The 14,031-nt window shown below is 49.0% G+C and overlaps 3 protein-coding genes across 3 annotated transcripts; 1 reads left to right on the top strand and 2 right to left on the bottom strand.

Moving 5' to 3' along the window:
- Positions 1 to 87: 87 nt before the first annotated feature.
- On the bottom strand, positions 88 to 2,103 carry B0J16DRAFT_27030 (uncharacterized protein). The gene is made up of 3 exons (XM_046123540.1): positions 1,732 to 2,103; positions 1,606 to 1,677; positions 88 to 1,558 (listed from the first exon to the last, which is right to left on the bottom strand). Exons 1-3 carry the CDS (start codon positions 1,957 to 1,959, stop codon positions 353 to 355), a joined length of 1,506 nt encoding a protein of 501 aa, XP_045989358.1. The 5' UTR covers positions 1,960 to 2,103; the 3' UTR covers positions 88 to 352.
- Positions 2,104 to 3,642: 1,539 nt separating this feature from the next.
- Positions 3,643 to 6,038, bottom strand: B0J16DRAFT_352523 (uncharacterized protein; the record flags this gene model as incomplete). The annotated part of the gene is made up of 5 exons (XM_046129260.1): positions 3,643 to 5,331; positions 5,381 to 5,479; positions 5,542 to 5,659; positions 5,712 to 5,806; positions 5,874 to 6,038. The coding sequence occupies 5 exons, from the start codon at positions 6,036 to 6,038 to the stop codon at positions 3,643 to 3,645; spliced, it is 2,166 nt and encodes a 721-aa protein (XP_045989357.1).
- Positions 6,039 to 6,288: 250 nt separating this feature from the next.
- B0J16DRAFT_26973 (Ion transport protein-domain-containing protein) lies at positions 6,289 to 13,290 on the top strand. The gene is made up of 5 exons (XM_046123519.1): positions 6,289 to 8,135; positions 8,188 to 10,554; positions 10,605 to 12,370; positions 12,426 to 12,515; positions 12,572 to 13,290. The coding sequence occupies exons 1-5, from the start codon at positions 6,546 to 6,548 to the stop codon at positions 13,101 to 13,103; spliced, it is 6,345 nt and encodes a 2,114-aa protein (XP_045989356.1). The 5' UTR covers positions 6,289 to 6,545; the 3' UTR covers positions 13,104 to 13,290.
- The last annotated feature ends 741 nt before the right edge of the window (positions 13,291 to 14,031 follow it).

The following is a 14,031-nucleotide window of genomic DNA, read 5'->3' as shown; positions in this document are numbered from 1 at the left end:
GACATGGGTGACCAAAATAGATATGACTAAGCTTCAGAGATGTCTCCACTAATACTAACAACTCAACTCAACCAACTGCATGTTATGTTCAATGACACCAAAGTTCACCTGAATAAATGACTGGAGGGGGCAAGTATAATTATCATGCTAAGCTGTGTAAAATCAACAGGCTAGATCAGTAGGAATTCATCGAGCCTCCCATATTCCTGTTCCTTCTAATGATGCACCCAAAACAAAACCCCTGTCTAAAATAACGAACTCGCTCAATACATTGTTCCCAGGTATCATGCCCAGAATCGCCTGCCCAATACTCAAGGAAATGTTTTTTACAAAAGTCGCTCAAAGGCCATCACTAAAGACCCTGTTCAGTCTGCGCATACCAATCTTCAAAGTGGCCGGGTTCGTCCATCACTTCAACTTTCCAGTCATCTTTGTTTCCCTTGAGGTAAGCGTCTTGCGCTGTGGTGTCTTCGTAACCACCCATCACGGGTATCAGGTCATGGTCACTCTCCATAATCCAACCTTCTTGTCCAAAGGGAGTTCCTGTGTGAATCCCTTCATACGTCTCGTATGGAGGACCTGGTACGAACAGGGGGGCTGCGGCATTATCATAGGTTGACACGGCAGCACCATAATAGTCGTGGGTGAATCCGTCCAAGCCATGGGTCGAATACTCGAACTCCCCAGGGGAAGCGGCTCTGCTGCTCATCTCGTTGCTGACATTCAAACCGTTGTACTGACGCATGGATATCTCGTATGAATTAGGTGCCATCTGATCATACGGCAAGACAGAAGGTCGAACATGGGATGGGTAGGCGTGCATGTCGTGGTAGGGAGCCATTGAAGGATCTACCATCGAGTTGCCAACAGCATCATAGGCAGTGGAAGAGGCTTCGCTCAGTCGCGTAGCATGCCGGTATCTGGACCTGCGCGCTGCACTGGAAAGCCCTCGCCCGCCGTTCCAGTCCGAATCGTTGCCCGAGTACTCATCATCGACATCTCCGTCACGTCTGGCTTTTCTTGGCTTGGAAGGCGTGAACTTGTATCCAGGGTGTGCTCGCTGATGATTCACTCGCTCAATCCTGGCCCACTGGTCGAATGCCTCTTTGATGTGCGAGGGCTCTATGCGCCATCCGGCACCGCAGACTTTCGACACGTGTTGATGGTTGTTTTGAGAGCACTCTGCTTTGGCAACTTCCTGATATGCCTTGCGGTAAAGCATAAAGGCGTTCATGGGGCGTTTGATCTGACCTTCTTTCTTGTTACTCGAAGTTTCGGAGAGTCTTTCTTCGGTAGATCGATTGATAAAGGTCTCGATGTTAGCAACGTGGATGTTGGGGTGGTTTTTAGCAGCTTCAGAAAGGGGCCCTGAAACTAGATTGCTCGTGTTGTTGGCTTTCTCTGCACGGCTTCTCTTCTGCACTCGACCACTTCTTACTGCTGGCGACTTGGTTGTGAGTGGCTTCTTCGCGATGCTAAGTCCACTGCGGGTTGTGATAGCATCACTGGTCGAGCAGGGCGCTGAGGGTGATGCTTCAGGAGTGTATGGTAGATGAGTCTGCCAGGTCAGTGACATGTTTCTTGCGATTTGCTTATACCACTTACGCTGTAGCCAACTTCGTCAGGCAAGGGCCCATATGGGTGGCTGGTGATACCCAGGCCTCCAGCATAACCTGTCTTCAGTCGTCCAAGGTCAGTTTGGCCACAGCCATCGAGATATGTTAGACTTACAAACGAAACGTCGCTTCTTTGCGAGTAGACTGTGGACGGCTCGTATACCGAAGAGTCATCCTCACGGATGGGAGTAGAATATCGCGTGGCATATGAGTAACCAGCGAAACTTTGTTCGGGGCTCATGGTGCCTGGAGGGTGCGAGATATGTGAGTCCATCGTGGACGTCGGCTGTTGAGAGAAGCCGTCAGAGGACGATGGGGGCGTTGGAAGTATGTGTTGTTGCATGTCGTAAGCCTTCTTCCACTGGTTGCAATGTCGACCAGGGTTAAAGATATTACAGCGAGGTCAAAGTAGTGATTTCCAGATCCGCCTTGACAGTGATGAAGTTGATATCAGCCAATGCTGAAGAAAATAACATGAATCTCGCAGTGAAGCACAATGTAGATGGAGAGTTCAACTCTGTCTTTTGACAGTATCTATGTTGGTCTTATTTGGTCTGAAGATCGAATACCCAGTAATGTCCTTTGTTAGGTTTCTTTGAGCTGTCGCATGTGGTTTTGTATGCACATCACATCAGGGAACAGTATGATACCCTAGACTTGTCGACAGCGCCAGGACCATGCCCACAAATAGACAAGCAACGTCTTGATTCAAAGGCAAGCGGACAAGACGACAGTCATTCCTGGAAACAGACCGCAATGCGCACCGTTGCCCAAGGGGATTGACCTCTCCAAGCTGCATCTTGATATGTCGTTGGCCAACCATCCATCCACCACACAACGCCCGGGCCAGATTGAAGAAGCACGGTCAGAATAGAAGCCCTACGGGTTTAAAAGATAGGCCCGCTTGGCGTCCAGCCGCAATCCATTCAATAGAACCAGAATGTCATACTTTCGATTGTGCTTCCCTGCGCCGCTCTATTTGCATGCCGCTAGTTCAGCCATGGCGCATTCCTTTGACATACACATCCGGGGGGCCCCCACCTCTGTCAACTGTCATCCCAACTTAACCTCCGAACGTGTTTGATAAAGACGGGCACTCATGTTGATACTGTAGGTAGATAGTCCGTCTGCCTGTTTCGACTCGTGATATATTATCCATATTGCTGTCCTGCTTATCCATCGAGGCACATTACCTGCTCTGGTTATCTTACAATCCCTGCCTGATGCATCGCTGTTTTGTCTTTCTTGTTTGGTTTGTTCTCGTCTTGTACTGCTACCTACCTCCAAGCTTGTTGAATGAGGGGCTGCAGTATGTACGTTTGCTCCAAGTGCCGGATAGCTGGGACCACACAACCATTCACGGCCTTGCTGGTCTGCTGGTAAACGTCTGTTTGATGTCGCGGTAACCGAACATCTGACCAACCAAACAGTCCATAACTTGCCCAGCCTCATCAATCCCTGTCCTAGCCTGGGTCTGTTGGTCCTGTTTCGGTAGATCATTCTCTTCCGTTAAGACTGTTCTGTTCTGCCCTGACGTCCAAAAAAGAAACATGCCTCTTTTTCTCCAAAGCTTTGACCATTTGTTCCTGACCACACCATCCATATTTACATGGCATGGCGTTGCTAGTAGACACCCTATTTTCGGTATAGGTTCGGCCATTCGCGTCTCGCGTTACTGCAATGTGCTCAACCAAAACTTCTGTTGGTCGCTCAGTTGCCTAGTCTAATCCTGAGGACGACATTAGAATTCATACAGATACGGTTAAGTCTCATTTTGTCGTGCTTGGGCCAACGTCTCGTCTGAGGCCCCATGACAAGTGATTGCTGTCAATACAACACGTCTTCCCAATAAGAGCAAGAGCTCGATTTTCTCGTTAATGTGCGCCTGGTATTGGCTGCAATAGCAATGCTGTTAGAATAGCGCCCAAAACATCCATGTCATGCCTAAATGAAGCTTAGGGAACTTGTTGATGCAGCTGTGGCGTTTTGCAACATTCTTGCCTTACCAAATTTCTGTTTGGGGTTCTCATCGGTTTTCGAACGGTTTTGGTGGCTCCGAGTGTTTGGTTGGCGGTGTCAAAATCTGATGCTGTGGGGATGGCGATAATGCTACTGGAGGCAGTATTGGAGTGGCAGCCTTGAATCGGTTGGACTTGGCAGAATCCATAGGACGAGGGGGCGAGTGTTTGGTTGGAGAAAGTCCAGCAATAGAAGGTATAGTGCCATTCTGTTCGTGTGCCGCTCGATATATCTCTCGACTAATTTGAGGTGTACTCAACGCTGACTCAACTGTCTTGTCCCCTTGGAAACTGTCGATGCCCTTGCAAGGGCTGGGTGTCCGGAAAGACGTCATTGGACTGGTCATAGCCGCACCGCCTGATGGACTGCCCTGGAAGCTAGCATCCAGCTTGACAGGTGCCGGGATCACCGGTGTCATCTTGGGTGTGCCAATCAGCCCCTTGCTTGGCCCTGAACGGGCATCAGCGTCAGTCATAGTATCAGAGATACCGGCGCCATTGACACTAGTACTAGGGGCAGAAGTCAATGAGGTCAAGCCATCTTCAACGTTATTGTTGATCGTGTTGTGGGTTTCATCTGGTGCCTGGTTGACATTCTTAGACCCTTCCCCATTGATAAGCGAACTGGTGTGTCCCAAAGATCGAGATGCGTCTGGCTGTGTGCCTGAACTGGATGGGCGGTTGAGTTTCAATTTGATTGTTGGTCGGGGCCGTTTGGCTTCTTGCTCACGACGGGTACAGGAAGTACAGATGTAGTGAAATTCTGGCTGATCAGCTGCTTCTTCACTTAGTCCCATACACTTGCTGTGCTGCCAGATATTGCATCTTTCGCAAGCTACACTGTGAGCCCCGTCGTCGACTTGACCATGGAGACCGCAGATGCAGTCAAAGATCCAATCTTCCTCCTCATCCTCTAGCTCTTTCAAAGCTTGTTTGTTTCTCTCGATCTCTACTTTGAGGCGGCGTTCGGAGGCTCGCCCATTGCTGTTGGAAAAGTTCTTGCTATCCTCAGAGAGTTGGGCAAGTTCTTCCTCGTGCTGAATTCGCCGCGCTTCGCGTTCTTGTAATCGCTGTTCCCGTGAGACCATCCGTTTATCGCGCTCCTGTTCCATCTTGGCTTGCGCCAGCTCTTCTCGCCGCCGAGTTGATTCTTCTTCTCGCCGTTGTCGTTCCTCTTCCCGACTTTGTTCATCATGTTTTTGTTGTTCGAGTTTTCCAGCGATTCGGCTTGATCGCTTTGCGTTCGCCATCTTGACTGCATTTGCTAATTCGCGCTCTCTCTGTAATTCCCTTCGCTGTCGTGATTGTTCTTGCTTTTCCAAGATTGGAACGAGGTGTTCCTCTAGTTGGTTCCGTAGAATCTTCTCATTCTCATCGCGTGTCTTCCGAAAACCTTCAACAATGGCTCGTACGTCTTCCAAGGTTACAGCGAGACATTCCCATGTCATTCCGCCGAGACCGTCGTCTTCGGCTGGTGACTCATCTCTTGTCTCTGGATCCGGTTCGGTCGCTTCATCCTCAGCATTCATAGTACTGCGTCGTCGTTTACTTGCACGTCGGTTACCATAAGACACTCTTGACTTTTTGGGTTTGGCTGGTTTATTAGATGCTGGGGCTTCGGTAAGCCGGTATATTCGGTTATCGTCGAGCACAAAGTACGTTCGATCGCTTGCATCCCAGCCGTATGGCTCTATTCGCTACCCGAATGTTAGTAAGTGTTAGGGGATTCCGTCGAATTGCACTTGCCCAACTTGTTTGCTCGGCGTCTTTTTGCTCTTCCATCTTGTCTCGAATGCGCTCCGGGTGGATCATTACCCATTGGGTCAGTTGTTGCATCACTTTAATCTGAGGCATTCTATGTGAGTCTCCCATTCTTATGCGCGCGAGTCATAGACAAAAGAACCAACCTTTGTAAAAACATCGAAATCGTTGAACTTTAGTGGTGCGTCGGCGGAACCAAAAGGGTTGTAATTCGGCGATCGGTTTGAAAATTGCTTGCGCGCTTGATCGTCAAAGATTTCGTGCCTATGGTCAGTGGTCAGTAAGACGCTTTCCCTGCCAGCTCACGGAAACATACGTTAAACCACGATGCGACGAAACGAGTTTGAGAAGGGCAAGGGCAATGTCCGTTAGCATAGTCGAATGTGGTTTCAGGCACTCGACCTCGATTTCCTGGGAGTAAAGTAAGCATTGATGGGTATAGAAGAGAGAAGCCTTAGGCTCTCATCTATGGACTTACCTCGACATCGATGGCCTCATCGATTTTCGCAGCCTTGCCAAAGATATAGATCCATTGGCAAAGATTCGCAAACTGCCACATATTTCGGATTCGATGCTGTAAGGAAAGTTCGTTCTCGCCATCTTCTCCATCGGCGGCTGCGAGCGAGCGTTTTCGAGACGGCATGGTGGGAATCTGTGATATCGATGTAAGGACGATATTCAGTCGCGTCACAAATGACAGAAGCGTGTTTAGGGCGTTTTCGAGGTCGCGAAAGGATTAAATGTGGCGCAGTCCGCCACAACCACATGCCACTTGTAAGGTTCAAATGCAGCTTACGACATTCACTTCAGGGGACCTCAGTTCTCCACACTGTAGCAGAACCTAGTTCTATAAAAAGTAGCACATACCTAGTATTCCACCACAGAGTTACAGAAGCTGCTGTATGTACAGTGCGTTAGAGCGGCTGTACTGTCACATCCCGGAGTCCTTGAGCTCTCAGCACTCCTGAGAAGTGGGAAGGATGCAGCGAACTGGCTACCTCTTCTCTTTCCAATACAAACTATTCATAGTATAAACGCTGCTCACTCTTTGAAGCATTGAGGATGCTCTATTGCGGCGACTGCCCTCATAAACCCAATCCTTCTTGACATTGGACCTTATTGGCGATTATCAATCCCCGTTCGTTGGTCCATGTCTTCGAATTCTTGGGATCAAGACGGGCGCCCTGCGCGGCGCCCGTCCATCCCTCTTCAGAATATGGATGGATCGCATGTCGACAACCAAGAAACCCAGGCCGGCCTTTTCCAACGGCGGAGGGGTTCACCTTCTCCTTCCGATACTCCTCAGATGTCTGCTAACGCTCCTGGTATCTCGACGTATTGGGATCAGCCCTATGATCACTTTAACGATGATATTGGCCCAGGATCTCCCATAGATCCTATGGCTCTGCAAGCTGCTTTGCCCCCCGGCATGGACCGTCACCAACCAAGTCCACCACTGCCCTCGACGCCAGTTCGAACCTACGATCCTCCTGCTCCATACGTTGAAGATGCGCCGAGTACCGATTACGCCGAATCCGATAGGGTGCCGTTGACAGCTGGTGCTGAGCCCATCTCCCGTTCCTTATCCACCAACAACTTGGACAACCGGAATCGAGATAGTTTTCAGACAGTAGCGAGCTCAGAGAATAGCCCTACGCGCGGTCGCAGCACAAGAAGTTTGGGTGAGGATTTGAGAGCCAGCTATGGATCTACTCGAAATCGCAATCTTGGCGCATCTCTCAACCCGAATGAGTACAGAAGGTCCAGATCACCTTCTACGTCGGGTGCCTTGTCGCGCGCGGGATCTATCGTGCGGGCAATGTCACAGCGTGTGGTCAATATCAGCGGAGAAACCGAGGTTGTTGATCATAGGGCGTCTAGGCATCGCTCTCGTTCGCCTGTCGGGCATAGCCAAGACAGGAACCGAGATACCGGTAACTCGATATTCGCCGATACTTCGTATCAGCCACAATTGGGTCGTTCCTCCAGCGAGAAGTCTACAGGACCTCGCTTCAATGTAAGCGAAGCTACGGAAGCAGAGCTACCAAGGCCACCTCTACCAAACCCGTTGAAAGGAAAATCCCTGGGGATCTTCTCACCAAACAACCCTTTACGGTTGCGTCTTTGCGATCTCTTGGTCAACCCATATACCGAGCCTTTCCTGCTTCTCTTGATTGTCTTACAGGCAATCCTTCTTGCTGTTGAATCTGCCCCAAATGTGTTCGAGACAGGTCGCCCGGACCGTTGGGGCAAGCACCCCATTGATTGGGCCATGCTTGCGCTCTTCATCATCTTTACTCTAGAGATCATATCGCGCGTCATAGTGTCTGGGTTTGTACTTAATGCTGCAGAGTACAGCACGATCGATCGCAAACGTGGAATTCGCGCGGCCATTGCGGATCAGTATCGTGCAGTCTTTCAGCCAGAACGAATGAAATCGGTAAAAAAGGCGTCGCAATACAATCCCGAACCATCAGCAATCTCTCGTTCCTTCACGACCTTTATGCAAGGTCAGCAGGCCTTGCCAAGAACCCTAGAAGAACACCAGAGGTTCCAACTTGCTCGCCGGGCATTTCTACGACACTCCTTTAACCGTTTCGACTTCGTTGCTGTCGTCTCGTATTGGATTACTTTCTGCTTAAGCGTTTCCGGACTTGAAACGAAGCATGACCTGTATGCATTCAGGATGTTGAGCTGCTTGCGAATCTTGAGATTGCTAGCGTTGACGAATGGTACTGCAGTGAGTACATCGTGTTCTGTGAGATGTATGGAAATAAACTTACAAATGTCAGATTATTCTTCGAAGTTTGAAGAAAGCGACACCTTTACTCGTACGTGTTGCCTTTCTCATCACGTTTTTCTGGTTGCTCTTTGCCATCATCGGCGTGCAAAGCTTCAAAGCCAGTCTAAGTCGGCAATGTGTTTGGCTAGACCCGCTTGATCCTACAAATTTGGATGCTTCCTTCACACACGATGAAGGTTTCTGTGGTGGTTATTTGAATAACCTCACAGGTGATACCATGCCTTGGGTTAAGTTCAATACCTCGGACTCCTTAACCGATCTCATGAATGGAACCAAAGAAGGGAAGGGATTTCTATGCCCTCGAGGTTCCATTTGTCTTCAACAGAGCAATCCACACAACGGGACTGTCAACTTTGACAACATTTTCAATTCCCTGGAACTAGTGTTCATTATCATGAGCGCCAATACTTTTACCGATCTGATGTATATGACGATGCGCTCGGACTATTTCCAAGCTGCACTCTTCTTCGGTGCAGGAACCATGATCATGATGCTTTGGCTGACGAACTTGCTTATCGCCGTCATCACTTCATCCTTCCAAGTTATCCGAGAAGAGAGCAAGGCTAGTGCGTTCACGATCAGCGAAGAACCACCCGTGCAATCTCGTGTTGATGAAAGACTTCGTCGCACATCATCTTTGCAGCGTGTCTACCACAAGACCAGGGCTGTCTGGATTCTTGTCATCACATTTGGGCTTATATGCCAGGCTTGTCGTAGTGCATCTATGTCGACGAGTCGAGCACGCTTCATCGACACCGCAGAAATAATCGTAACAATTCTCCTCGATATCGAAATGATCATTCGGATTGCCACTGACTGGAATCATTTTCACAAAAGCTGGCGGAACCTGTTTGATCTGGGACTCGCAATCATTACCTCCATTATATTGATACCGCCTATCCGCCACACCAGAGCATACTGGTGGTTGACAGTCTTCCAAATCCTTCGAGCTTACCGCATTGTCATGGCAATACCCGTGACACGGGAGCTCATTCTACTCGTTGTTGGAAATGCTGCCGGTATTGGGAATCTCATGTTCTTTGTCTTTCTCATGACCTTTTTGGTGGCGATTTTTGCTTCACAATTATTCAGGGGTCAGATACCAATGTACAATGATGGTGAGCTCAATCGCGTCTCGTTCTTCACCATTTATAACTCGTTCCTTGGCATGTACCAAGTTTTGACGAGTGAGAACTGGACAGACATTCTCTATAATGTCACTTCCTACACACGACATAAAAACACTGCCTGGATTGGAGCCATCCTCCTGATCGGTTGGTTTATTGTCGCTTATTTTATTCTCGTCAACATGTTCATTGCCGTCATCCAAGAGAACTTCGATGTGTCTGAGGATGAGAAGCGGCTGCAGCAAGTCAAGGCTTTCCTTCAGAGGCGAGATCTTGGTGCTTCTTCCAGCAATCTGGCACTCTCTACTATCTTTGGGTTCTCGAAACACCGCAAGAATAAAGACCCCCTCGACTACGGGCCTGCAACGGTTGAGATGCTCCTCAAGGATGCAGTAGTCCGCGAGTTTCTGGACGACCAGATGAACCCAAAGCCAGAACATCACGCACCTATAAGAAGTGCAACCACACTTTTGGGAGGGGAAATCAAGCCAGGGCGTCTTTCCGCTCTCTGGAGGAGGATCAAAGAATGGTTCAGCGATAGAGAACCCAATCCGTTTTATTCAAGTCTACGATTTGATGGTGCGAACGAGACCTCAGACCCCCGACAAATGGCCGAGCAGGCTATGTCTGCCACGATGAGCCGAAGAAGAGCGCAGCGAGAGTATCTTGCCAAGTATCCCAACTATAATAATTCGCTGTACATCTTCACACCCAATAACAGCTTGCGTCGACTTTGTCAACGGCTCGTTGGCCCTTCCCGTGGTATAGAACGAATCGATGGCGTGGTACCTGATACTGTCCTCTGGTATTGTTTTACCATCTTCATCTATACCGCGATTGCGGCCATGGTCATCCTCGCATGCGTTACCACTCCTCTCTATCAGAAGGAATATCAAGAACAGCATGCGTTCAGTATTAGGAATTGGTACATCTGGACTGATATGGCCTTCGCAGTTGTTTTTACGGTAGAGGCTGGCATCAAAATCATTGCCGACGGTCTCTTGTGGACCCCGAATGCGTTTTTGCGCAGTTCTTGGGGGTTCATGGACTCTGTTGTTTTAGTAACCCTTTGGATCAATGTTGTTACGCTTCTCATCAACGATGGTGCTATTTCCAGAGCGATCGGCGCATTCAAGGCTCTTCGTGCTCTTCGTTTGCTCAATGTGAGCAATAGTGCTCGAAACACCTTCCACGACCTCATTATTGTTGGTTGGTGGAAGATTTTGGGTGTAAGTTACTATCCCAACGTTTACTGCTCATTACTAATCACATTTCTCAGGCTGCGTTCGTTTCTTTGTCTTTGCTCATCCCGGCTGCTATTTATGGTCTTAATCTATTCAATGGCTTGCTGTTATCTTGCAACGATGGCGGCGACGGAATCAAGACTATGGACAACTGCTATGGAGAGTTTGAGAGCACGCCGTTCAGTGATGACTGGCCAATGCTTGCCCCCCGTGTTGCCGAGAACCCTTTCTTCAGTTTCGACGATTTTGGCTCGTCTTTGTTCATTCTCTTCCAGATTGTTAGTCAGGAAGGATGGACAGACGTATCCTTTGGTGTCCAGGCCATAACTGGCCGTATGAAGCAGCCTGAGGATCTGGCGTCGCAAGGCAATGCTGTTTTCATTGTTATCTTCAATCTGTTGGCAACCGTCTTCGTTCTCACGCTGTTCATCTCTGTGTTCATGCGTAATTATACTGAGCAGACAGGCGTGGCATACTTGACAGCGGAGCAGCGATCATGGCTCGAGTTACGAAAAGTCCTTCGTCAGATCTCGCCCTCAAAGAGTTCATATGATGATTCTGAAAAGAGCTGGAAGAAGTGGTGCCACAAGAGGGCCATCGAGAAGAAGGGCAAGTGGTATCGAACAATTACCGGCATTCTGGTGCTCCACTTGATTGTTCTTGTTTCAGAGTTTGCGGACGAGCCATTGTGGTGGACGAGATATCGCGACTTTGTTTTCTTCGCCTTCATTGTGGCCTACGTCGTCAACATCGCTATTCGCATCATTGGCCTAGGTTGGGTCCGGTTCAGACGAAGCTCATGGGATCTCTATTCGCTTTTTATTGTTTTTGGCGCATTCGTTTCGACCTTTGCACTCCTGATTTCGGATACCGAGCTAGAAGCATACGTCCAGCTTCACAAAGTTTTCTTGGTAGCGATCGTGCTATTGCTTATTCCCCGCAACGACGCGCTAGACCAATTGTTCAAGACGGCCGCAGCAAGTCTGACGGTTATTGGTAATTTGCTCGCGACCTGGCTGGTATTCTTTCTTGTCTTTGCCATTGCAATGACTCAAGCTTTCAGCTTGACAAGGTTTGGTGAAGAGACAGACGGGAACATGAATTTCAGAACCGTACCCAAAGCTCTAATTCTTTTGTACAGGATGAGTCTTGGCGAGGGATGGAATGGAATTATGGAAGACTATGCCGGCATCGAACCACCACTTTGCGTTGACGAAGATAGGTTCTTTGACAGTGATTGTGGCAGCAAATCATGGGCAAGGATTCTTTTTGTTGCGTGGAATATCGTCAGCATGTATATCTTTGTGAATCTGTTTGTATCGCTCATTTACGAGAGCTTCAGTTATGTCTTTCAACGCTCGAGCGGCATGGCAGTTGTGGATAGAGATGAGATACGACGGTTCAAGGAAGCCTGGCGCAGCGTGGATCCAGCTGGCACCGGATACATCACGAAGGAAGCTTTCCCTCGGCTACTCGGTGAGCTATCAGGCGTTTTTCAAATGCGCATCTATGACCCCGAGGACAGCGTTCACTCGATCTTGGAAGACATCCGGGACGACGTGAAACTAACACACCATTCATCGATTGCAACAACCAGTGGGTTCAGTGGGATCGACTTGAACAAACTCAACGCACGGTTAAGGCGCATTGACTCGGAAAAGGTTCGCCACCAGCGTCGACGATTCAACACTTTTTACGAAGAAGTTTTGGTGTCGGCAGATCCGGATAGGGGCATCTCTTTCACGAGTGTATTGATGATCCTGGCTCACTATAACATCATCAGCGATAACAAGAGCTTGAGGTAAGCCTTTCAACCCAGACTGTCGCCTTGTCATCTGTTCTAACTGGAAGCGCAGGCTTGAGGAGTTTCTGAGACGGCGAGCACGTCTTCAGCGAGTAGATGACCAGGTCCAACGCGGTGTGGTCTTGGGCTTCTTTGACACTTTGTAAGCTACCAAATTTGAGCCTCTAGACACTCAGTAAGCCACTTACACGACTACAGATATTACACACGGCAATTTAAGAAGCATATGATGCGCAAGCAATCAGCACGCATGACCGCTGTGCCACAGCTGAATATCCCGGAGATCATGGTTGAGAACGATGTGAGTGACGATGGGACTGGCGGGGCAGCGCCAAGATCTCCCCTTTCACCAGCCTCTCGCCCGTCGAGCGTCGACGCTGGAGAGCCACGCAACTGGCTGGGATCTGTGGATTTGTCGTTGCATGATACATCATGGATTCACCCCCTCAGCTTCCCCAGAGCTGCACCTCCATCACCAACAACACCTGCACAACCTTCGGCTTTCAGCTTCGAGATTGAAGAGGACGACCCTCACGACTCCCAACAACCCATCACCCAAACGGCAGCACCAGCACCTACGGGACGGGAAAGCAATCATCTGGACCCAATTAGCCCCGTGCAGGTCCGAGGAATGCTTGACGATTCGATATGGGGCGAAAGTATTCGCCGAAGCGCTACAGTCAGGCAGACAGAGAACAGGCCCACAGACGGCCACGACAGCTTCCACTGAAGAGGATTTTAAGGGGTGGAAACGAGAGGGGAGGGATGGAATTTCTAACCCTAAACCAAGACGGGATGAGAATACTGGGCGGCGTTTTTCTACTTTATTTAAAATGATGAAACAATGTGGTAATGCATTAAATGGAAGCCATATTCAGGACGATGGACTTAACTCATGGCATAATTCAAAGCTGGGTAGTGTACGGCGTTGCAGGTCAGTCAATGTTAGAGGCTTAGAGCAAAACGGAGACCTAGCAGGGTGTCCCTGGGTACATACAACAGTTTGTCGATCAAAAATAGACATTTACTGGGTAGGTACAAGTACTACTGTAGTAGTTTTTTCATGCACAGAGGGGACAAGACGGTATCTGCGCAGTCCGTGCCATGATACGGATACGCAACGGCCAGCTAATCATCCAACTGAGCCTGTTTGATCGACCAAAAGAGTGCATCTGCCTGCGACAAAGGATCCTCTGCAGTACATCCATTATGAGCGGAGTAGCCGTTTCAGCCGCTAGTCACGACGTTGAAACCATCCGTGCGAGCGTACGGATACTGCACTGCACTTACAATCCCTGGGTCGCCGTTCGCTTGGCAATCCTGACACAAAACGACAAGGACGGTCGTCCAGGTTGATCTTTTTCTGGGTCTGTGTCGGTTGTCAAACTAATAGATAAAAGACACGACATCTTGCTCTTTGTCTGTGACTCTGACTCTGTCTATCTTTGTATTCATTCAAGGAAGCACCTACCTACCACTCGTTCAAGAGTCCTCGATAGGAATATACAAAAGGCTGTGCCTCTATTTTCTTATCACTTGCACTCGTTCACTCTTTCAGAATCTGATTTATACGCCAACTGCTGGACAAGTTGGGCATCTTTACACGACTACGACACACTGTTACGATCATTATTATTACTATCACGTCTAATACGCAC

This window comes from Fusarium flagelliforme, assembly GCF_020744385.1.
Source record: "Fusarium flagelliforme strain FIESC 12 MPI-CAGE-AA-0113 chromosome Unknown B0J16scaffold_1, whole genome shotgun sequence".
In the NCBI taxonomy this organism is placed as follows: domain Eukaryota; kingdom Fungi; phylum Ascomycota; class Sordariomycetes; order Hypocreales; family Nectriaceae; genus Fusarium; species Fusarium flagelliforme.
The sequence above is the reverse complement of the archived record's forward strand: the minus strand, read 5'-3'. Positions and strand labels throughout refer to the sequence as shown.

Bases quoted from the DNA above. Each gene is read 5' to 3' on its own strand.
- B0J16DRAFT_27030 (XM_046123540.1), bottom strand. From the start codon at position 1,959: ATGCAACAACACATACTTCCAACGCCCCCATCGTCCTCTGACGGCTTC. The intron at 1,678-1,731 runs GTAAGTCTAACA...GGACGACTGAAG, and splicing joins AAAGAAGCGACGTTTCGTTT to ACAGGTTATGCTGGAGGCCT. The intron at 1,559-1,605 runs GTAAGTGGTATA...CTGACCTGGCAG, and splicing joins CTGACGAAGTTGGCTACAGC to ACTCATCTACCATACACTCC.
- B0J16DRAFT_26973 (XM_046123519.1), top strand. From the start codon at position 6,546: ATGTCTTCGAATTCTTGGGATCAAGACGGGCGCCCTGCGCGGCGCCCG. The intron at 8,136-8,187 runs GTGAGTACATCG...TACAAATGTCAG, and splicing joins CGTTGACGAATGGTACTGCA to ATTATTCTTCGAAGTTTGAA. The intron at 12,371-12,425 runs GTAAGCCTTTCA...CTGGAAGCGCAG, and splicing joins AGCGATAACAAGAGCTTGAG to GCTTGAGGAGTTTCTGAGAC.